The 24,758-nt window shown below is 37.1% G+C and overlaps 1 protein-coding gene across 1 annotated transcript; it reads left to right on the top strand.

The window, feature by feature from the left end:
* The first annotated feature begins 876 nt into the window (after positions 1–876).
* On the top strand, positions 877–24,666 carry FLCN (folliculin). The gene is made up of 12 exons (XM_051997516.1): positions 877–999; positions 2,625–2,898; positions 4,242–4,388; positions 5,421–5,642; positions 8,897–9,057; positions 9,298–9,389; positions 11,976–12,166; positions 12,809–12,922; positions 13,790–13,913; positions 16,843–16,974; positions 17,101–17,206; positions 23,237–24,666. Exons 2-12 carry the CDS (start codon positions 2,650–2,652, stop codon positions 23,436–23,438), a joined length of 1,740 nt encoding a protein of 579 aa, XP_051853476.1. The 5' UTR covers positions 877–999; positions 2,625–2,649; the 3' UTR covers positions 23,439–24,666.
* The last annotated feature ends 92 nt before the right edge of the window (positions 24,667–24,758 follow it).

The raw sequence follows: 24,758 nt of genomic DNA, 5'->3' as shown, positions 1-24,758 counted from the left end.
GTGGAATATTATTGTGCTGTAAGAAACAATCAACAGGATGATTTTTGAGAGGTCTGGAGAGACTTACATGAATTGATGCTAAGTGAAATGAGCAGAACCAGGAGATCACATTATACATGGCAACAACAAGACTATACGATGATCAATTTTGATGCATGTGGCTCTCTTCACCAGTGAGAGGGTTCAAACCAGTTCCAATTGTTCAGTAATGAAGAGAGCCATCTACATCCACAGAGAGTGGACCTGAGTGTGGACCACAACATAGCATTTCCACTTTTTCTGTCATTGCTTGCTTGCATTTTGTTTTCCTTCTCAGGTTTTATTCTTTCTAGATTCGATTTTTAATGTGCAGCAAGATAACTGTATAAATATGTATACATATATTGGATTTAACTTATATTTTAACATATTTAAAATATATTGGACTACCTGCCATGTAGGGGAGAGAGTGGGGGAAAGGAGGGGAAAATTTGGAACAGCAGGTTTTGCAAAGGTCAATGTTGAAAAATTACCCATGCATATGTTTTGTAAATAAAAAGCTATAATAAAATAAAATTTTAAAAAATAATAAAAGGTGCTCAAGTAGCACTTGTATTTCAGGGAAAAGGAGGCAGAAAGAAGAGTATTCTTTTGCTTCTCTTTTAACTAACATAGAATAAGAGGAACCATTTGAGAATTGTTTGCTTATAGGCCCTAACCCATATTAAAAAATGGTACAAACAAGTTGGATGAATTATCAGCCTCATCCTATCCATTATCAAGCATCTTCCTCTATCCATTTTAATCTGTAGTCCTTTGGAACCAATCTGCTTGTCTTTATGCTTTGAGATTCTTTCTTTGGGAATTAATTCAGATTTTTTTTAACTTATCTCTAGAATATGGAGCATCTTACCACTAAGCAGCATGTGCATTTGCCAATGTAGGATCATGTGGAAATGAACTGAATTTGTGCACTTTGATTTATGTGGAGCCAAAAGTTCTGTTCTGGTGACAAGAGAGGTGGGTGTTTAAGATATAAACAGTAAGATATAAACTCTTACTGAGCAGAAGAAAGATTCCAGGAGGAGTTTGTCAGATTTCTTTCTAGAGTGGACTTTCTCTTTTTCTCCTCTCCTTCCTTTTAGTCTAAGAGGAATTAGAATCACTCTTCTTATCAGTGAATTCTTTCTATGTTCATATATTGATTCCATCCTGTCCTGCTCTCTCGTTAGCTTCCTCATCTGTAAAGTGGGGTGGTGGACAAAATCAGACTCCTCATCTTCATGCCCAGCTTCTCCCGCTGACATCAGGGTCTCTTCTAATCAGGGTCTTGGCCACAATTGCTCAGAGCCTGATTCCATCATGTGATCCTCCAGAATAACCCTGGAAAGTGGGTTCAGTCATTATCCTTTTATAGAAAATGGGGCCTAAACATATAAGTGGGGCTATAACTATGCCCAGACTCTGTTTGCAAAAGACTTGACTACCATTTTTTCAAGTAAAACATAAAAGATGGACTTACTAAGGATAGGCTGGGTGGAACCTGTTGAGGAACCTGACTGGTACTTGGATTTCTGTTAAGCCACAACCATGTCTGCACAGGGAGTCCTGTGAGGAGAGAGGATGCAAGGTTCTCAAACAAAGTCTCTTATCTGTCTAGAGAGAACTTGTTGGGTCAGGGAACTAGGGCTCAGAACCAGGATGGGGCCAAAAGGTGTAACACCAGGACCCAGAACTGAACTGGAGGTCTGGGAGCCTTAACAAGGTGACCCAAGGACCCAAAACTTTTCCCATTGAAGAACACCAACTGTGCCAGCAGTAAGGAAAAGTGAGTTTAGCTTGAGTTAGGTGCCAAAAATATTGGGGATACACTAAAATGTTGGGGTACCTAAGCATGGGTTGTGTTACCCTCTGAAAGAGTTCAGGTTTGAACCCTCTCCAAATCAATTAAGGGCATTTATTTGGGCATTACATTGAGTAAAGGATATATAGCCTTCAGGCCTCCTCTTTAGGGGAGAGGGACTAACAGAGGGTAATGGTACATTAGAACTTACCAAGATATTTCAGAAGGGGCAAATTCCTGGAATTACCCCATTTCAGGAGCTCTTTCCTGCAATCTTGAAATGGCTAATCTGTGTAACAGATATTCTGCAAATAGAAACACAGAAGCCAAATTTGTTGGTTTGGGTTTTGTGTATTTTTAAGGCAGATAGGACTGTTCTTCCATCTTTTCTACAAACCATAGAAAAATTTAAAAGTTTTTATTTCTTGAGCAATTTATCTCTCCTCGAAATTTGTCTTGGATTCTAGACACATCTGTGTGATCTAAGCAAGTCCCTAATTATCTTAGTTCCCAATATAAATTTTCAAGACTCTAAAATTTCAGAGAAGATAAATTGACGGAAGTTTCTCACCAATAGCTCCCTGCACTGAATTCATATGAGGACTGACCTAAGACAATTAATACTTAGGGGACAGAGCTTATTTTTAGGATTAAATAACATAATGTGTATAGAGTAATTTGCAATATTTAGAGCACTATACACATGTCAGTTATTTTTATTAATTAAGTACTCAGGAAATATTAGTTGAATGAATACTGGTAATCTGATGGTACATTTTTTCCCCTCCCTTCTGGTTTTCAGGACAATTGCCAGTTTGAGTAACACCATGAATGCTATTGTTGCTCTCTGTCATTTTTGTGAGCTCCATGGCCCTCGAACCCTCTTCTGTACAGAAGTTCTGCATTCTCCTCTTCCCCAGGGGGCTGGAAATGGAGATAGCCCTGGGCAGGGAGAACAGGCTGAAGAAGAAGAAGGTGGCATCCAAATGAGCAGTCGAATTCGCTCTCATAGCCCAGCAGAAGGGGCCAGTGCTGAATCCAGCAGCCCAGGTCCAAAGAAATCAGACATGTGTGAGGTGGGTTGTCTTTGGATTCTTAGAAAAGTTCTACCCTCTGCATGTTTGTAGCATTCTAAGTTATACCCTATCCCATTTCTGTTATCTAAACAGTAAGCTAGTCAGTTACCAACTTAGAAATTATGTGCTAAGTAAGATCATTCTGACTATTTAGACAAAAAATTATTCTAGAAGTCTTGTAAATTAGGTATTTCTGAAGAACTCATACATTTTAAACTTTTATTAGTATTTTGTTTTGACACAGTAGATGCATCTCAAAAAGTGATTATGGTTGATGTTAATCTTCCAATTTTGTATTTTACCATTTGTTATTAGAAATACCCTCATAAATTTTTTGAAAATTGATCTCCATGGTCAGTATTTTTTTTCCTCAATAGTATTTGGTTTTTCCAAATACATGAAAAGATAGTTTTCAACATCCATTTCTGTTAGATTTTGTATTCCAAATTTTTTCTGTTTTGTGCCTGTCCATCCCTAGACAGCAAGCAAAGTGATATAGATGGGAAATCCTCTTAAACTTATTTACATATTTGTCTTGGTGTATGAGAAAAATCAGATATGGTTAATATTTCTTGACAAATTTTATGTTTTCTTTTTTGCTCCCTTGTTATTTCCCTTTCATCAAATATTGTTTCCATATCTACTTTTCTCCAATAAACAAGTTAACCCACAGTTTTTTAACTTGCAGAATATTTTCTGTTTTATTTTGTTTTGTCTCCCAGTCCTTATCTGTTCCTCTATTTGTCCTCCACTTTGTGTTTATTTTTTCCTTGTGTTTTTTGCCTCTCTTGACTAAAAGACTCTTTGTTGTTGGATTCTATGAGAACTTTATTTAGGAACAGGAAACTAATAACAACAAACATCCCATAAACTTCACTGACCATACATATGTTGGACTTGGTTTATGGTCACTACTATATAATGTACAAAGATCATTTCTAGATCTGTGGTTTTTTTCTTCACATTCTACTATCAGTTCCTTCATACTAGGCAGCTTATGGAGTCCAAATAGCTTGAGAATCACTAATCTAAGATTCATATTACAACAAATACTTGTAAATTATTCATATTAATACCCAATGCATGATGGTCTGAATGGAGAGATTGTTCATTCTATCATTAATTTTGAAAGTCCCTGAGTCGTTAATGTCTCCTTTTTTACCCCCATTCATGAAATAGAATTATATAAAAGAAGCATCCGTGGATTTAATTTAATGCCTAAATAAGTGGTTATTATTATGGAAAATTTGAACAAGTTATTATAATTTGTATGTGTGGGGAAAGGAATGATTTTATTCTTGTTTTAGATCAGTTCTACCTTCTCTTTCCCTTGTTTGGGATAGGGCTGTCGATCACTTGCAGCAGGACATCCTGGGTACATCAGCCATGACAAAGAAACGTCGATAAAATATGTTAGTCATCAGCACCCAAATCATCCACAGCTCTTCAGTATTGTTCGCCAAGCCTGTGTTCGAAGCCTGAGTTGTGAGGTAAGACAACTTTGCCTGAAAAGAAAAACCTTTTGAGAAATTTCCAAAATCAGATGAAAGAAAAGGAAAAAAACACACACAAACCAAAAAACTCCCCAAGTAAACAGATAACAATTTAAAAAAATAGGTGAAAATACTATGCTTTAATCTACATTCAGCCTCCGTAGTTTCTTGGATGCAGATGGCTGTCTCCATCACAAGTGTATTCTAATTGCCTTGAATTACCTCATTGTTGAAAAGAGCCAAGTCCATCACAGTTGATCATCACATAATCTTGTTGCTGTGTACCATAATTTATTCAGCTATTCTCCAATTGATGGGCATCCCCTCAATTTTTAGTTTTTTCCCACTACAAAGAGGGCTGCCACAAACATTTTTGCACATGTAGGTCCCTTTCCCTCCTTTATGATCTCTTTGGGATACAGATCCAATAGAAACACTGTTGGATCAAAGAGTATGTACAGTTTGAAGTCCTTTTGGGCACAATTCCAAATTGTTCTCCAGAATGGTTGGATAATTCATGATTCTACCAATAGTGCATTCATGCCCAAGTTTTCCCACATCCTCTTCAACATTTGTCATTACCTTTTCCATCTTAGCCCTATGAGAGGTGTGAAGTGAGTATAGTAATTAATATTGTGGGAAATACGCCATTCTGGATGTTTAATTTTCAGATTTTTAATGCTTGCTGTTTTTAAGTATCCAAGAAAGATTTCTTAAATTACATGAACAATTTAACTTAATTTTAAGTAATAATTTTAGTACTGTGATACAATAGGAAATTGTTCTATCTAGCCTTCAACTCTTCATTGCTTGCCTGCAGTTGATTGTGTAAATAATTTCAAGGTCCTTAGGGCTTTCTGTCCTGAGGGCTGGAAGTTCCCCACCCTATTAAAAAGAAAATGTGTAGGATTGCTAGAAGGATCTTCAGCCAATAGAATTTGCAAGGTGAAACGCAATCTTTTATTATTTTATATGTTCTAAACCAAGAAGAGGACTAACTGACTTAAACATAATTGTTGTGTCCATCAGGTCTGTCCTGGTCGGGAAGGTCCTATTTTCTTTGGAGATGAACAACATGGCTTTGTGTTCAGCCACACTTTTTTCATCAAAGATAGTCTGGCCCGGGGTTTCCAGCGCTGGTATAGCATTATTGCTATCATGATGGATCGGATTTATCTTATCAATTCTTGGCCCTTTCTGCTGGAGAAGATTCGAGGGATCATTGATGAACTTCAAGGCAAAGCATTGAAGGTGGGTTACAGAGATGGGGATGGATGCTTTTTGGTTTGGGAAAGGATCTATTACGCACTGCAGGGCCAAAACCTAAGGGAGGCATGGCATGGAGATGCTTCATTGTGCACCAATGCTAATGATGATTTATGAGAGACATTAAAAATGCTTTTTTTCTCAGGTTTCTCAGAGGTTTTTATTATGCATAGAAGAACATGTCAGTTCTCTATCTTGCTTTAATGGAGCTTGTATTTGGTTTCTGTTACTTTGGGGAAAACTCAGTAGCTTTCTCATTACCTCTTTTTCCTTTGACTTCTAAATATGTCAAATATTTGAATATAACAACTGTTTTAGGCCTTATTTGTGGATACAGAACAATATTCAAACATTTGTTCAACACTTTCTGTGTCAGGCATAGTACTGGCCTCTGGGGATATAAAAACAAAAATGAAACCTTCTATCTCCTCTAGGAGCTTGTATTATGTCAAAGGGGACAGAATGCACATGTAGAAATTTATAAAAAAAAATACATGATGCCTTTGGTGGGAAGCACTGGCAGCCAAGGATCCAGAAAGGCCTCAGGTAGAAAGTGGCTTTTGAGCTGAGTCTAAAAGATTTTAGCAGCCTAGGTGAGGAGGGCATGCATTTCATGCATGGGAAAGAGCAATGCAAAGTCAAAAGATGGCATGTCATGTGTTGGGAAGAGTAAAAAGGCTAGTTTGGATGAATTATAGAATGTATGGTAGGGAGTAAATGTGTAACAAGATTGAAATTCTAGAAAAGGGCAAAGTAAAGAATTTTTAGAGGCAAGTGAAGGAGTTCATATTGATCATAGTGTCAGTAGGGAGCTTGTTGAGTAGAAACAACATGGTCAGGGACAGTTAGGTGGTTCAGTAGATGGAGTGCTGGGCTTGGAATCAGGGAGCATCAACTTCCTGATTTCAAGTCTCAGCTTCAGACACTTACTTTGTGATCCTGGGCATTTACTTAACCCTGTTTGCCTCCGTTTCCTCTTCTATAAAGTGAGCTGGAGAAGGAAATAGCCACCCTCTCCAGTATCTCTGCTGAAAAAAAACTAAAAAGTCACACAAGAGTCAGAAAGGACTACAATGACTATACAACAAGAAAACATGGTTCGACTTGAACTTTAGGAAAATCACTGTAGCAGCTTTGTGGAAACATGGATTGGAGTAGAAAAGACATGAGGCAGGAACATCAAATAGTACCTTTTACAGTTATCTAAGCAATGGTGAATTGGACTTGGCTAATTAGCTGTATGAATAGAAAAGGCATATATGCAAAAGACGTGTAGAGAAAAAACAAGTTTTGGCAACTGAGTAGGTATGTGCAATGTAGAATGAATGAGAGTGAAGAAGAGTGAAGAAAGAGAGAAGAAGGTTGTGAACCTTAGTGACTGAGAGGTGGTGGTAACCTCAATAGAAATAGGGGAATTTGGAAGAGAGGTGGGGTTTGGGGAAAAGGTAGTTTTGTTTTGGACACGTGGAATTTGAGGTGCCTATGGGACAGCCAGTTCCAAATACACAATAAGTTTCTGTTGATGTGTAGGAGTGAAGTTCGGGAAAGAGCCTAGGGCTGCATATACACATTCACATTGCTGTGAAAATGACATTGAACTCATGGAAGCTGATAAAGTCACCACGTAAGAGTATAAGAGGAAAGAGTGGAGCACCAAGACACCCTCAGGTCAGTCTACAGTTAAAGGATATGATAAGGACGATGATTTTGAAAGTTAAATAGGAAAAAACAGTCAGAATGACAGGAGAAGCAGGAGAACATTATCATGAAAACCATAAAATGGCATATCTGGGAGAAGTGATTGGTAGTGCCATGCTCTAGTGGGCTCAATAAGGTTGAGGATTGAGAAAAGCCTTTGGGTCTGGCAATTCAGAGATGAGCTGATAACTTTGAAGAGAGGTTTCAGCTGAATATTGATGTTAGTCCAGATTGCAAAGGATGTAGAGAATGAAAGGCATCACTCACAGATGGATTTTTTCAGTGAGGTAATCTGAGAAGAGGAAAAGAGATGGAATGTTACAGCTACTGGAAATGGTAGGATTTGTTTGTTTTTTACGTTTCTTGTTACCATTTGTGCTTATATCACTCACATTTCCCACTGTAGTCTTCTTCTAGCCCCATCCCATATCTGTTATGGTAAAGAATAAATGAAGAGGAAGGGGAAAAAAAGCTCCACAAAACTAACACACATACTGAAAGAGTTTGTTGTCGTATGCATTATTTCTCACCTCTTGTTCCCCACTGCTGCAAACAAGTGGTCTTCCCATTTCTCTCCTTTGGGAACAAACATGATCATTATAATTTTTTTAAACATTTTGTTCATTTTGAACTTGAATCTATAAAGACAAAAGAGAACATTTCCACATTCACGGCACAACATTAAAAAAGGATTCAGTATAAAACTATGAATTTCCATTTCACAGTGTTTCTTTTTTTTTTTTTTAAACTAATTAATACTGCATGTCATTTTCAACTTCTCTGCTTTTCTGTTTCCTTCTAAGTTTTCTTTTATTTTCTGCAGCAGACTTTTTTTCTTTCTCATTATAATTGAACAGTTATCAGTTTTAGTTGCTCTTTCCATTTTTATTGAGTCATTTTTCAGTCGTGTCTGACTCTTTGTGGCCTCATTCTTAGCAGAGATACTAGAGTGGTTTGACATTTCCATCTCCAGATTATTTTATAGTTGAGGAATTGAGGCAAACAGGATAAAGTGAATGTTCAGGGCCACAGGGCTAGAACGTATCTGAGGCCAAATTTGAATTAAGGAAGAGGAGTTTTTCTGACTCCAAGCCTGACACACATTCATTGTGCCAAATGACACCACTTTGTTCTTTCTGTTTACATTGTTGTAATCCATGTGTGTCACCGTTTTGTTTTTATGGATGTAAGAGATTTGTGCATCTTGCTTGGCTACAGGGAAGGAACCTGTAGATAAGGAGACACTGAAGATTAGAGAAAAAGTGGGGATGATATTAGCCACAATCTGTTGGAGAAGAAAGAATGGGATGGGATCCAGGATGCAAAATAATACACATCAGAAAAAAAAAAAAAAAAGAGCAAACAAATGCTGAGCTGTATAATATTCACTATGTAAGTATAATAGGTGTTCAAACAGAGTGATAATATTTTAGCCAAAACCAATCAGAGTAGGCTTTATGTAATAAAAGAGATTTGAACTGGACCAGCTGGCTGGAGAGCTGGTATTTTTGGTTTGGTAAAAAGAGTTTTTCTGTCTTTAGGTGTTTGAGGCAGAACAGTATGGCTGTCCACAACGTGCCCAAAGGATGAACACGGCTTTTACTCCATTCTTACACCAACGGAATGGCAATGCAGCCCGTTCTCTCACATCATTGACAAGTGATGAAAATTTGTGGGCTTGTCTGCATACTTCCTTTGCTTGGTAATAATCCTTTGAAGATAAGGCCTACTGCTTCCATTTAAAAATGAGACTCTGCTATTCTTTGTGTTATGTCAGTATCCATCATGAAATTTGGTTTTGATGATACGTTAAGGGAATGTGGTGACTCATTGTTTATTTGACACTGGCTAGGTTCTGTAATACTTGTTAAATTGAGCACTATACTAACAATAACTTAAGTAGGATTGATTGGTGGAAATTACTCATTTTCATTTTCTATAGGCTTCTGAAAGCTTGTGGCAGTAGACTGACCGAGAAACTTCTAGAGGGAGCACCCACAGAGGACACGTTGGTTCAAATGGAAAAACTTGCTGGTAAGACTTGGTGGTTGCTAGCTTTCAGAAAGAGCACTTTCTAGGTTGACTTCTGGATCCATCTTACAGTGACACTGAGAATTTTACTTTCTGTGAATACTTAAATCTTACCCTTCTTAAGTTTCTAGTTTTACTTCTTTGGAGCATGCATAAGGAAATGTTTTTCCCTACCTGGGTTGAAAGTCTGTTGCTACTATATGTCCATTTGTGGATAGTATTGAGAGAAAGGGACTATTTCTCTTCTTTCCCTATTCTTTTGTAGGTAGGTCTCCTATTCCCTACCAAATAAAGAGCTAACGATTTGAAATTTGAAACTTTAATTTGTTAGGAAATTGACCAAGTCTTCTATTGGTGATTATTTGATTCTTGGTGAATAGATTATTTAAGAAATAAAAGAATCAAATGTGACTGAATTCAAGTGGAGTAAAATTAACTAAAAGGGAGAAAAGTTTAAGAGCCTCTAGTAAAAAACTTAATGGAATAAATGAAGTTAGAAATACAGTGTTATGAAGGGATAAAAAGATCACTGGTAAAAATTCAGTCAAAAAGAAAACAGCATCAAAGAAACATATAAGAAATACATAGAAGAGAACTAAAAAAAGTTCAGAGGGAGACAAGAGGGAGAAGTCTTGAGTTTGTTTGAAACCAACATATTGAGTTTGTTATTTTTTAAAAGTTATACTTAAAAGTTGAAATTTCTCAGTTTTCTTTTTTCTTTGTATATGGAAATGTTCATATTTGTCAAATTCATAATAGAGACCTTTTTTTAAAAAAAGCAAGGAATTAAGAGTTATGGGCTTTATTATCACAACAGTTTTTTTAGTTTGCTTGATTTGACAGTCCACTATTTACAGTGACCAATATCCCAAATTTTCTAGAGACTTAACATCTTTTATATAAATGGTATAATTGACTATTATAACTTATAAACCATTCTCCATTGACTGTCTTTTGATATAAAAGTTAAATATACTTAAAGAGTGTCTCTCATGTCAATGACCAACAAGTTGGTGAATTAGACATTGTCTCCCTTCCCCACGTGCTGTCAGCTGCCTTTTTCTCCCCCTCCCCAAAAGATGAATATATGCTGCAGATAAAGAACAATCATAGCTGAATCGGCAGGATCAAAAAAAAAAAAAAAAGTAGAAGAAGAACCCTGACAAAATAAAAGCATTATGCCTTAGATAACTGTAATCCTTCATTTAGTACCATTTTCCTATGTGTCACCATGCTCCTATCAGAAAAGAACAACACAAACCAATCTCTAGGAGCCAGCTCAGCCTAGCAGCTGAGTGACTTATCCAGCATAATGCTACAAATAGAACTCTGTACTCACTCTGAGTTAGGATTCTGTGAAGGGAGAAAGGACTTAGTACAAGGAGCTGTGAATGACTTCTTTGCCATAGTGTTCCCTACATACATAATACCATATATTCTGAATTTGAGCCCATTCTCCTTCCTTTGGTACAATATAATTAAGTCTACTGAGCTAATTGTGATAAAGCAGTAATCATCAAACATTTGGAATAATAGAACCAACTAGACATTAAAGAATTGGGGGATGGATGTAGGGAGGAAATGAAGTCAGTAACCTAATCTATGTTAAAGCCTGAGGTTTCAACATATATTTAACAAACTGGCAGGTGGTAATAATAGTTAGAGGGATTGCAGCAGAACAAGTGTATTATTGTATTGTTGGTGGAGTTGTGAATTGACCCAACCATTGTAGAAAGTAATTTTGAGTTTAGACAGAGAAAGTGAAGAAAATGTTCATAGATTTTGACCTAGAGATTATATTGAGGAAGATGAGTGACAGGAAAAAAATACCCCATAGATACCAGAATATTTATGACAGAAGCTCTTTTTATGGTAACAAAGAACTGAAAACAAAGTTAGAAGTGAGTTAAGAAAAGGCTAAACAACCTACGATACGTGAGTATAATCGAGTATTACTGTGCTATAAGAAGTAATGAATATGATGAATACAGAGAAGCATAGAAAAACTTAAACTGTTAAACTGATCCTGAATTAAGTAAGCAGAAAGAGGAAAATAACATGCATATCAATTACAACTGTGTGAATAAAAAAGAAATAGCAGTAAAACAACTGTAACTGAATGCTGCAAAATTATAATGACTAAGGTTGGCTCCAAAGAAGAAATGAGAAGACTCCTTTGTAATTCTTTGCAGAAGTGCAGTGATACCATGATATGGAAACAATGTCTGAATTTTTTTTGATGTGTTGGTTCATTTTACCAAACTTATTTTTTCCTTTCTCTTTTTTAGAAATTCTTTGTTATAAAGAATGTATTTTTGGTTTCAATTTGGACAAGGAATATAGTGAAAAATATAGATGATCTGAAAGTAAAGGATTTTATTTTTAAAAAATATTTTTTCACTAGCTCAAATTGTGTGCTAGCAGTTGTCTCAATTCAACTACCAAAAAGTTTTAAAAGGAAACACTTTTGATCTGTAACCATTTTAATCTGTAGCTTACAATATGAAATAAAGTTTTAGGACTATTACCTCTGTAGATTGAACAGTTCAAGGAAACAACTTTTCCCATGCTGTCTTGTATGTCTTGTAGACTTAGAGGAAGAATCAGAAGGCTGGGACAACTCTGAAGGCGAAGAAGAGGAAAGGACTCTTTCAGTGCCTGAGGTCACAGATGGGAGGGAGTTAGCCAAATGCTCGACCACTCCCTCCTTGTTGTCAGATTGTGGCAGCTGGCTACCTCGAAAGCTATCCATCTTCAAGTCGCTTCGACACATGAGACAGGTGGGCAGGAGGAGCCCTAATTACAAACCTGAGACAGCATGTCTCTTGTTAGAGAGTTGTTAGTTTTCTGTCCTGTGCATTCAGCATTGTTTCCCCAGAAAACAGAATTACTATAGAAGAAACAGGTGGAAATGCTAAGAGACAAATTGAGACTGGGTTTAAGAAAAAACCTCTTTGGCTCCATACAGAAGATACTGGAGAATTTGATCCTGATGGATATTTAAAGATTATTGATCGTAAAAAAAAAGATCTTGTAAAACTTCAAGCAGGAGATTATATTTCTCTTGGAAAAGTTGAGGCAGCTTTAAAGAATCTCCTGTTAATAGATGACATCTGTCCATATGCAAATAGTTATCATTCTTATGCAATTGGATTTGCTGTGCCAAATCAGAAGGAACTAACAGAGCTAACTCGACAAAAGAGCACTTACTGGACTTAGGAGGAGATCTGTAATAGTCCTGAAATGGAAAAGGAGGTGCAGAAAGTGTTCTCTGAGGCTGCTGTTTCAGCAGATAGAGACAAGTTTGAAATTCCAGTAAAACCGTTTGAGCCCAAATCCGTGGACCCCCAAAATGGGCTTAGTTAATGAATAAGGAGAAGAGATTTTGAAATTATATAGTAAGCATTATACTCTTTTTTCAGGTCTTAGGTGCATCTTCTTTTCGTATGTTGGCATGGCATGTGCTAATGGGAAACCAGGTCATCTGGAAGGGACAAGACATGGATCTTGTCCAATCAGCTTTTGATGTTCTTCGGGTAAAACCATCTCAGAATTTCTTCTTTCTCAGTTTATTTAGAACCTTGCATATTTTTGAGAGGAATTTAAGTCTGTTATGTAAAGAACAAAACCAAAATACTTAAAAGATTCACATAGCCTCCAGGAAAATATCCTTAAAAAGCCCTGCAATTAATATGAATGGCATAGCTTTTGTATTTTATAATTTCATATTGAAGACCAAAGAAACCACAGTGTTTTGAGTTATCATGAGATAACTAAAAAATGATTTTTTTAGAGGAAGAAATTTAGATTTTCAAGGCTGGTTACTATAACATAGATTTCATCAATTTCCGGAACCTTTTTGGGCATTCTGCTTGGAATTCCCAATTTTCTCAAGACTGGTTTATTCATCTTAGATTTTTTTCTCAGGAGATTATTGAAGAATTAGGGGACGGGGAATTTCTTCTTTTAAGAAGGTAACTGATAGAATTATTTAAATCAGCAGGCACACTAAATAGTGCCCTGTGTGTGTGTATGTCACAGTTTTATAGGAGTACAAACAAGCTTAAAATGTCATTGTCCCTGCTGTCAAAGAGTTGACAATTTAGAAGATGGGAAAGAAAGAGTAAACTTATGTGAAAAATTAACATAAAAGATAGATAACCCAGGAGTATAAATATAAGAACTTTTGCTGAATTGAATTGTCATGAATCAATGATAACTGAGTGGTATGGATAGCAAGATCTATGGAAATTTGGGCTGCAGTGTTCTAGAAGGACTTCACAAAAGAAAGGGGGCTTGAACTAGATCTGAATGTATGTGTAATGTTTGGGTAACAGGGGAAATAAGAAGGGATAGCATAGTTTTTCTGTTTTGTTCATAATTACTTTTTGTTTCCTGTTTAGACCATGTTGCCTGTAGGTTGTGTCCGAATTATCCCCTATAGTAACCAGTATGAGGAGGCATATCGATGTAACTTTCTGGGACTCAGTCCTCATGTTCAAATACCATCCTACATACAGACCTCTGGTAAGTTTCTGTCACTTGGAGTCTATGGAGACATACTTTATCTTCTCCTTTTTTACCTCATGTAAGGGATTTGCATATTTATTTCAAGGATCTGGAAGTTGACTTCTGATCTTTCGTCATAAAACTACATATGCACGCTTTAGGAACCAAGCTTCTCTTCTTAAAAAACACAGCTTGAAGGGGCAGCTAGGTTGAGCACTAGATAAAGCACCAGCCCTCAAGTCAGGAGGATCAGAGTTCAGATCTGGCCTCAGATGCTTAACACTTACTAACTGTGTGACCCTGGGCAAGTCACTTAACCCCAATTGCCTCAGTTAAAAAAAAAAAGCACAGCTTTGAGATGTTGACCTCTGCAGGCAGTGTAAATGGGTGATATATGCTGTAGCACCTGTCATCATATACACCTCTTTTAATTTTTTTTTTCTGTTTCCATTCCTTCTCACCCACCTTCATTTTTTTTCTATTTTGTTTTTTTTCTTTATATACTTATTGCTTAGGGCTGCCATTGGCTAAAGGAGTTATTCACCCCTACTTTTGAAACTTTAAGGATTCAAGTTTAACTTGAAATGTACTTTCTAAAATATTAAATACTGAAGTTGTTGAGTTATTTCTTCCCCTTGTAGTTTTTACTAATGATACTAACTCATGATCTTTCTAGCATTCTAGAATCTTTTTTACAATGACTTTTTTACTCCTGCTCCTTTCTCAGTTTCTTATTAGTTATATGTTTAGCTTGCTCACCATCCACCTCTCCATTCCCTTCTGTATAATATTCATTTTCACTTTGGCCACTGTTGCAAACCATGTTTCATAACCAAGTAAATGGATTAGTCACATGGTAAGGGCACGGGATGACAGGTGTGTAGTCCAAGTATTCCATTGCTTCTCTTAGGATATTAGGTAATAAATCAAGAAAGACTTCTGTAGCACATTAAGTGGTCCACTGTGAAAGCATGGAAGGACATGGACAAAATTTGCACTGGATAAGCGAGCAAGAATGGAATGTGAGCAGCATGTGTAGCAGCATCCTAAACAAATTTAGGAGATTACAGAACCATTTGAATACTAGCTCACTCTTCTACAGTGATTAACAGTTTCCTAACTCTGTAAAATCTTTGTAAGTGATGTACACATTGATAAAGATTTGAAAAGATAGATCATTGCAAACAATATGCTAGATCATATTATATCATTTACATCGACACAGTTGACTGAGAATACATAATAATGTAGAACTTAATTTGTCACCGCTTCACTCCTACACTGAGCGCCTCTCTTGAATTCCTACTTCTTATACACTTTTTACTGATAAGGCCCAGCCAAGCCTCTATCTTGGATTATTCCCACCATTTGTTGCCTTCATAGCCACATAGAAGTTGCTAAACAAAGGTGGAAAAATCATAGAACTGTTCTATTTCCACTACAGATTAATGTTACTGCAACTAGGTGGTAAATGGACTCACTATCCCAGTCTCCACTGTGGGTTTTCCATACCTCATCATCTTTCCTCAGATTTTCCATAGCTCCCCTTGCCCCTACTCTCTTAGCTGAGAAACTAGCCTCATATGTACAGAAAAAATTAAGACAATTTACTGTGAACTCATCTTCCTTATGTCAATTTAGATGCCTTTTTGTCATTATCACCTCCTTAATTCCTATGTCACAAGAGGTAAGCCAGGACCTCCCTTCTCCATCTGTATAAGCAATCCCATTCCATCCCATTTCCTCCAATAGAGTGCTCCTTTGTCATTCCCACTCTTGCTTATTTTCAGTAAATATTTATATGGTCACTGTAATGTGCTAGGCACTGTACAAATATTATCTCATTTGATCCTCGCACAACTCTTGCTATCTTCATCTTACAGAAATTGAAATGAGGCTGAGGTTAAATGATTGCATAGGGTCACACAGCTAGTATGTAAAACTAGATTTGAACTCAGGATTCAAATCCATGACTCCATGCCCAATGCTCTTATTCCACTGAGCCATGTCACTGTTCAGTGTTTTTAATTCCCCTTGAAACAAAGACCCAAGTTTTTTTTTTTTTTAATATTGATATTTTTCTGATGGTATTATACAGATTTAAGCCATTGAGTACTACAGGTTTTGAAGAATTGAAAGTAACATCCCCCAAAGGATAATGGAGAAGTACATAGTTGGCACAAGTAAGCTGCAGCATATTGCAGCAAAGACAAATGTAGAAGTGACATAGGGGATATTATTGAGAGATATTTCACCAGAAGAAGAGGCATCCTAGACTAGTTATGTAGTAAGAATCAAAGAACAGCATAGGATCACAACACCTGATGATTTTCAGTAGCCCTAGCTGCATCGAGGTGGAAGAATGGGTAAAAGCACTGTAGTTATTGTCAGAAAGACCTTGTTCAAATCCTGCTTCAGATGCTTCTGGCCTTGGGCAAGACACTTAGCTTTATTAGCTTAAAGCAGAGGCAATAATAGTCATTTCCTCCTAGGAAACCCCCCAGGGTCTCCAACATTTCTACCCCAGCAAGCAGTTCTTTCCTTTCAGTGAGAATCAGATTAGAATATCTGTCTTTTCAAGAATGAAGTTACTGACATGGAGGGAGCAGGAAGGGGAGGGAGACACAGATGGATTGCAAATCTGCATCATTTTTGTGGGGGAAGATCCTCATCAGTGATAGCATAGATGCTTTGAAGTAATATGACTTACAGGGCATTTCCCCCAAAAGAACCCTGAGAAGACAGGTGGTGAAGCATGGTTAGCCACATCTTACGAAGCAAATGAGGTTCAGAAGGAGCATGTGTTGACAATCCCAAGAGAGTAGGGGGTGTGAAAAGTCAAGCCAAGCTTTTCCGATTTAGTGGGATGTCAGGTTTATAGTTGATGTATGTGACAGGCTAAGAAGCAATTGGCTTGAGCAGGAAAATGGTTTTTCTGTTGCCACAGAATTTGCTGTCATTGTGGAGGTCCACCCAGCCACTTGTTCCAGTGTTTATCCAGTTGCATGTGATGAAGATCAGTCTCTAAGCAAGTATGAGTTTGTGGTCACCAGTGGAGGTCCCATAGCTACTGATCGAGGTAGGAACTCCTAAGAAATGTTAATTTTTCACATGATAAGGAAAATAAGAAAGATAAGACTCTATTTATATATTTTTCCCTTCTTACTGATGTTCTAATGCTTGTTTTGTCTATCCCTGTTGCCAGTTGGACCTACCATCTTGAACAAAATTGAAGCTGCTCTCACCAATCAGAACCTTTCAGTGGATGTTGTGGATCAGTGCCTGGTTTGCCTCAAGGAAGAGTGGATGAAGTAATGTGATACAATAAATATTTAAGTGCCTACTAGGTAGAGAGCACTGTACTAGGCTAGAGGAGAGATGAAAAGTTTAGGTAAAACTTTTTTTTTTTTTTTTTTTTGCTGTGCCAGAGTTTATAGCCAAGCAGAAGAACAAAATGCCAACACAAATAGTCAGATACATATTTTGTGATAAGTACATTAAAGAGTTTATAAAAGAAAGTGTTATATGGAGTCTGAAAGGGAGTCATTACTTCTGTGGAAAGACAGATCAAGAAAGGTTTCCTAAAGGAGGTGGCATTTGAGTTGGACTTTTAAAAGATGAGTAGGAATTCAACAAACATGTAAGAGGAGACGTCTCTTCATGGGTTTGAAGAGAGGCAGAGAGCTCTGAGATTACAATGTGTGGTTGGGGTGGGGGGAGGGGTGGATGCAAAGTAGGGACAGTTAGAGTCCATCAAGAATTGAATGTCAAGTAGGTTTGGATTTTCACTTTGTGGACTTTGGGAAGCCATTGAAGGCTGATAAGGAGAGGTGTGATGTGATCAAATTGATGTTAAGAAAAACTGTTCTGGCCAAAGAGAAGGGAGCTACTCCAGTACTTTTAAGAAGTTGGTAATAGAAACCTATAATAGGATGATGAAAGTAGGAACAAAGAAAGGAGGCCGGTGATGGAAGGGATGTTTTGGGGTAGAAATGAAGGAAGAAAGAAAGAATCAAAGGTAATCCTAAGGAAATTGGGGAAATTGGGTGAATGCCATGGACCTAGTGGTGTCAGACTTAAATCTAGGGGATACACATTGACTTTAACAAAACACAACAAAGATAATGTTAATTTGTGATTTTTTTTAACACTTCTTCATCCCAGTTTAATTTGGTAGCCATTCAAATTAGTTTTTTGGCTCTAATTTGATATTTCTGTCATAGAAGTAGGAGGAAAATAGTGATGACTTCATCTTTTAATATGTTTAAGATATTATTTGGATGTTCAAGGGAAGATTTCATGGAGGTAGTACATTTGAGAATCATCTGCACCGAGGTAGTAGTTGAAGTGAAATTACCAATATGGGGAGAGAGAGAGAAGTAAGATTGCCAGTTATAGTTCCTTGGAGTATGCTGACATTTGGAGGTTAAGAAGCAGTTGATTTTTATCAGTCAGTTAAGTCAGTCCAGTCAGTGAGCATTTATGAACTGCCTTCTCTGGGCTTGACACACTGCCAAGTAGGAGAGATGAAAGTCTGGTTTGGCTGGATTATGTGTGGAGCACAGGGATGCATAAGAAGCCTGGAAACTTGAGGAAGGGCCAGACTTTGAAGAGTTTTAATGCCAAATGACAATTCTGGAGTTAATAGGGAGCCATGGGAGTTTGTTTGGGATTGGGGAGTTACATTAATCAAAACTGCACTTTGGCAGATACCTAAGAATAGATTGAAGAAAATAGATGAGTCAGAGAGGTGAAATGGTCTAAGTTAAAGGTGATGAGGGATTGAACAAGGTTGGTGGTTATGTGAGTGGAGAAGTGGTTTGCAAGATGTGAAAATAAAAGAGATGGCAAGATCAAGCAACCAATTAGAAATTTGAGGAGCCATGGATAATAGCAGGTGACAAACCTAGGTTACTGGGAAGGGTATGTCCCTAACAATAATAGGGAAGTATAGCAGATGGGTAAGTCTGAGGAAGGAGATGTTTTAGACTGTTGAGTTTAAGATGCCTTCAGTATATCAAGTTCAAAATGTCTGGTGTTTGATAAGAGTGTGAAACTCAGAAGAGACTAGAGCTAGATTTATAGATCTAAGAGTCATTTTCTCCTCAATCCCTGGCCTTTTACTAGAGGATTTCAGCATTTATGTTGCTGTTTACTCAAATTTCCAGTTCTCATTTTTCTCAAATCTCATGGCATACACTTGCTTCTCCTTAATCCTGCATACAGTTATATTCTGAAGCTCACCATTACCCACAAGGTGTTTTCCTTCCTTCATCAAAAACTCTGGTCTTACCCACATCTTCTGTCATTGCACTGTTGCATGTGCCTCAGTTTCTCCTAAACGCTCTTTGCTCTCATTTTGAGCTGCAGTCCCTCCCCTCTACTGATTTCACTTTACTCCTTTCTCAACTTAATTCCCTTTGAGAATCAGTTCAGTCTGTGTTGTGCTACTGGGAGCCACCTAACAGTGGCTGCTGGAGAACCAACCCAGAATGGATCTCCTCTTTCTTGTGAGATGATGATACCAGGACACTGAGAAGCAATTGCTGTTCTCTGACCTCTCCGACTGAGAGGACATTGCGTTATCTGACCTCCCTCCTCTTCCCTCTGCCTCCAATTTATCTCATTCCTACTGAGCACACCTGTGTCAGCAAAGGCTGCCCTGCAACTCCTTCAGATGTATGATTTACCACAGCTGTGGAGGCTCTCAGAGAATTGACCTGTTCCTTAACAAGTCCAGCACTGTCATCTACTTTCTTTTTTTTTTTTTTTAATTTTTATTTAATAATTACTTTATATTGACAGAATCCATGCCAGGGTAATTTTTTTTACAACATTATCCCTTGCACTTGCTTCTGTTCCGATTTTTTCCCCTCCCTCCCTCCACCCCCTCCCCCAAATGGCAAGCAGTCCTATATATGTTGGATATGTTGCAGTATATCCTAGATACAATATATGTTTGCAGAACCGAACAATTCTCTTGTTGCATAGGGAGAATTGGATTCAGAAGGTATAAATAACCTGGGAAGAAAAACAAAAATGCAAATAGTTCACATTCGTTTCCCAGTGTTCTTTCTTTGGGTGTAGCTGCTTTTGTCTGTCATTTATCAATTGAAACTCAGTTAGGTCTCTTTGTCAAAGAAATCCACTTCCATCAAAATATGTCCTCATACAATATCGTTGTCAAAGTGTATAATGCTCTCCTGGTTCTGCTCATTTCACTTAGCATCAGTTCATGTAAGTCTCGCCAGTCCTCTCTGTATTCATCCTGCTGGTCATTTCTTACAGAATGATAATATTCCATAACATTCATATACCACAATTTACCCAGCCATTCTCCAATTGATGGGCATCCATTCAGTTTCCAGTTTCTAGCCACTACAAATAGGGCTGCTACAAACATTTTGGCACATACAGGTCCCTTTCCCTTCTTTAGTATTTCTTTGGGATATAAGCCCAATAGAAACACTGCTGGATCAAAGGGTATGCACAATTTGATAACTTTTTGGGCATAATTCCAGATTGCTTCCAGAATGGTTGGGTTCGTTCACAACTCCACCAACAATGCATTAGTGTCCCACTTTTCCCACATCCCCTCCAACATTCATCATTATTTTTTCCTGTCATCTTAGCCAATCTGACAGGTGTGTAGTGGTATCTCAGAGTTGTCTTAATTTGCATTTCTCTGATCATGTCATCTACTTTCAAATGCCTTGTCCTGTCAGCACTTACCCTATGTCGGTCCCCTGTCATCCACATCTCTTCCAACTTACATGAAGCTAAACAAAAGTGAAAGAAGTGACACACAGTGTGCTGACAGGTCCATTCTGACTTCAACTGGGTCCTCACCTCAAGAAGTGGATCCTTTTATTCTTCCCTAATTGATTCCTTACCTTACTACCCACAAAAGTTATTGAAAATCTTCTCTCTCTAGCTTCCTACATCTCACAAACTTCCATGCTTAGCTGAAAGCCTACTTCTTAAGTTAAGAAATTGAGGCTCTGTCATGTGCTCTCTTCTTTTCTCCATCTGAAAATTCCTTGAAACCTCCCTTCCTCTCCCTTCTCCTTGCCAAAATCAACTTCTCTGTGTCCTTGATGCCATCTCCTTTGGTTTTCTCTGCCAAATTGCCCCCCTTTTGCTACTCTTCCTATTTGCTTCTTCCTATTTGTTGATTCCTTTTCTGCTGCCTTCAACATGCCCCAATTTTCCTATCCTTAGACCCCATGATCCCTTCAAACTATACTCCTCTCCTCCCTTTCTTAGCCACTCTCTTAGAAAAAGCCATCCACACATTATCTACTCTGCTTACTCTTAGTCTTCAGAATGAATCAGCCGATTGAAATTGCTCTTTCCAAAGTTACCAGTGAATTCGTTTCCAAGTTCTGTTTTCAGTCTTTAGGTTTCTGTACTTAATCTAATCCTGTTGATCAGTCTCTTTTGGATGTTCTTTCTTCTCTGGGTTTTCATGACACAGCTTTTTTCCCCCTAGATCTCCTTCTCCCTGGCTTTGTCCTGTGCTCTCTTCTCTCTTATCAGGTCCTTGGTTTTAATCATTTTCACCTTATATACATGCAGCCCCACCCAGTCTGTCCCCTGAACTTGGGTTTCACATCACTGTCATTGACTGCTTCTGATTGGATATCCTAGGGACATCTCAAAGTTGGAATAGTCCAAATGGAATTCAGTATCTTCTCCTTCCCTCCCCCCTAGTATTCCAACTCTCTTCTAAATTTCTATTCATTTCTTTCCAAATGTACAACTATTTCATTTTCTAGGTCTGTAACTTTGACATTATCATCTCCTACCCTTTTCCTTACCACATAACTAATCCTCTGCCAAATCTCATCCTTTCTTTCACATCTACTCCTTTATCTCACAGCCATCACCTTAGGTGTGAGGTTCTCATCAGCTCTTGTGTAGACAATTACAAGGACCTTACAGCTGATCTCTGGCCCAACTTTCCTCCTCATTGGAGTCCTGCCTCTTTACCATATTCAAAGGATTTTCTTTAATTACAGTGACTCCCTTTTACCTCTAGGATAAAATATAAACTAATCTGTTTAGCTTTAGGCCTTCCCATCCCATATATAATCTTTGAATTGTCCCTGTAAATTCCTCTTATATTCTGCAAGGCAGCTAGACTGCCTCTTTGGTCTTTGTACACAATGTTACAACCCAACTTGATACCTTTGTATCTATGTGACCCCTCTGCCTTCCTCACCTCCACCTTATAGAATCCCTCCCTTCATGCTATAGCTCAAGTACTATCATCTCCATGAAGTCTTTCCTTGTTCCTCCTAGCTGCTAGCTCCTCCTTGATTATCTTATATTTTCTTAATATATTTCTTCCTTAAAGAGTAAGGATTGTTCATTCTTTGTCTTTGTATTTACAGGGCCTTGTATAATGCCCAGCACATGATGGGCACTTAAAAACTTGTTGATAAGTTGATATAGTATAGAAATGAACCCATAAGAATTGATGAAGTCACCAGCAGAAAGAATAGAAAGAAACCAAGTCCCGAAGGAGATAGAAAGTAACTAGGTCAAAGGTGCCGATAGACTTAGTGTTAATTAGATCTGTCTTTAATGGGAAGAAATAAAAGAAGATCTAATTATGCTTAGAAGTTTTAGGAATGCATTAATAAAAGAGTTGAGGGTGTTATTTTGGATGCAGTAAGTATTCTCATTAAGATGAAGTCCAGCAAAAATATGGTTCAACTTTTTATGAATATTTTCTTAGTGTTTTTGCCTTAGAATAAAAAAGTGTCTATGTGTATATGCTAGTGGATAAGATAGAAGCTGTTTTCATATATAGCTCAACTTTATCTTTTCTCCTATAGAAGTCATGATTAATTTAATAAGCGCATAAGTCATAAAGTGACTGACCAAGGTTCCCATTTCTTTAGATTTCTTTTCTTCCCATTTGCTTTGCTTCATTGTGTCCTTTATGGCTATTTCTTATTAGATAAAGGAAATTATTTTGTTTTATTAATTAAAATAATTATTCTAGTTTTCCCTAATTCTGATTCTAATATAGGTAGCTGTTTATGTTTAGGAGCCAATCAGTTTCTTACATTTAAGAAAATAGTTAACTTAATTGTAGTTTTTCTACAAAAAACTTGACATATAGGATTGACTATGACAGGTAGATATTCTAAAACTTTTACACACCATTTGCTTTTTAAAATGTCTGTTTTTGGAACCATTTGAGTCCCTGTAACTGAATTCCTTAGCTATATAAGAAGAAACTAGTGTGACTAGAGACACTTGCAGACTGGTCTTTTGGCTGCTTCAGGAAGGGAATGAACATTATAATTATTGTTTTTTGTTTTATACAGCAAAGTGAAGGTGCTTTTCAAATTCACCAAAGTGGATAGTCGGCCCAAAGAGGACACCCAAAAACTTCTGAGCATTTTGGGAGCAGCTGAGGAGGACAATGTAAAACTTCTGAAGTTCTGGATGACTGGGTTAAGCAAGACTTATAAATCACATCTTATGTCTACAGTTCGAAGCCCTACTTCTTCAGAATCTCGAAACTGATGATATAATGGGAGTGTATCTCAGGATATGTCTCCTGGGATCTAGTTATTCATTCCCTTTCTACCATATGAATGACAAATACAGTTGTCCACAAATTCCACTTGGAGAATTGTAAACTTAACCTTTGAGTTGCTCAGAAATGAGATATTTGTCATCCAGAAATGTAGACTTACAACCCTAATTTCTGGCCTCCATGTGGTAGTTGTGATTAATCTTGTTTTTTAGGGCACTTAAACTGTATAAATATCTTTGGAATTTAAGAAGGAACAGTCCATCCACACAGTGATAATGGAAAACTTAAAACAGCTGGATCAGTTCATCTACTAACACAGGCAATGTAGAGAAGTTGTAAGAAAAACTTGTATTTGTTTGCTCTAAAGATTTTTCATCTCAAATTTTAGAAAAGAAACCATCTGGGATTAGGGTTGGATTTTGCTACAGAATATCTTCTTTTTTTGAACACTTTCAATTTGAGATTGAGTGAGAGTTATGTGATTTTTGACTTCATTAGAAAACATTTAGAGCACATTCAATTCCTTCACTATTTTTAGACATCTAATCTTGAGGCTGGGAGCTGTTCTGGGTCTTTGGAAAAGACTAAAGTTAAAGCAGTTCTTTATCCTTACATGCATTTGAATTCTATTTGAAGTGAGGGGCGTAATCAATTATTTTTGAAATGATTACTATAACAATAACAAGCTAAAGACACTCATTTGCAAATGTATTCTGGCTAGGCTTCTCTATAATTACATGTGAAAATCTGTGACCTCATTTTGAAGAGGATTATTGTTTTATATAAAAGTATTACTTTTGCCTAAATGTGAAATAGACATTTGACTTCCCAATTTGAGAAAACATGAATTTCAGTTCCTTATAATGGTATTTAGATTGTGACCTTTCATTTTATTTAGCCATAATATTTATAAACTTTACCATAATTTCATTCATTATCACTCTGCCCTTCATAACTTGTTAAAGCCTTGACCAGTGTCAACCAAAAACGATGTCAAGATTATGCTAGATTTTTTTATTTCATCAACTTGTGGCTGCACTTGCATTTCTAACAATACTTGGTGATTTTGCAACAACTTTTTTGTCAATTTATCTAAAGGGGGGATTTTGTGGGTGTTTATTTAAATTATATTTAACACAAAAACTAAGTTTTTATGTCATTGTTAAAAGCATTAAAACACAATAAAGATGTATTTTTGTAAGCTGGAGAACATAAGTATTTTTAATCTGGTATGTGCAACATAGCTTTGGCAAAGGATAATGCTTAAGGGCATCTTTTAAAAAGTAAGCTAATCTGTGAGATATTTT

This window comes from Antechinus flavipes, chromosome 1, assembly GCF_016432865.1.
Source record: "Antechinus flavipes isolate AdamAnt ecotype Samford, QLD, Australia chromosome 1, AdamAnt_v2, whole genome shotgun sequence".
In the NCBI taxonomy this organism is placed as follows: Eukaryota; Metazoa; Chordata; class Mammalia; order Dasyuromorphia; family Dasyuridae; genus Antechinus; species Antechinus flavipes.
Note: the sequence above shows the minus strand (reverse complement) of the source record. Positions and strands in the feature narration are given on the sequence as shown.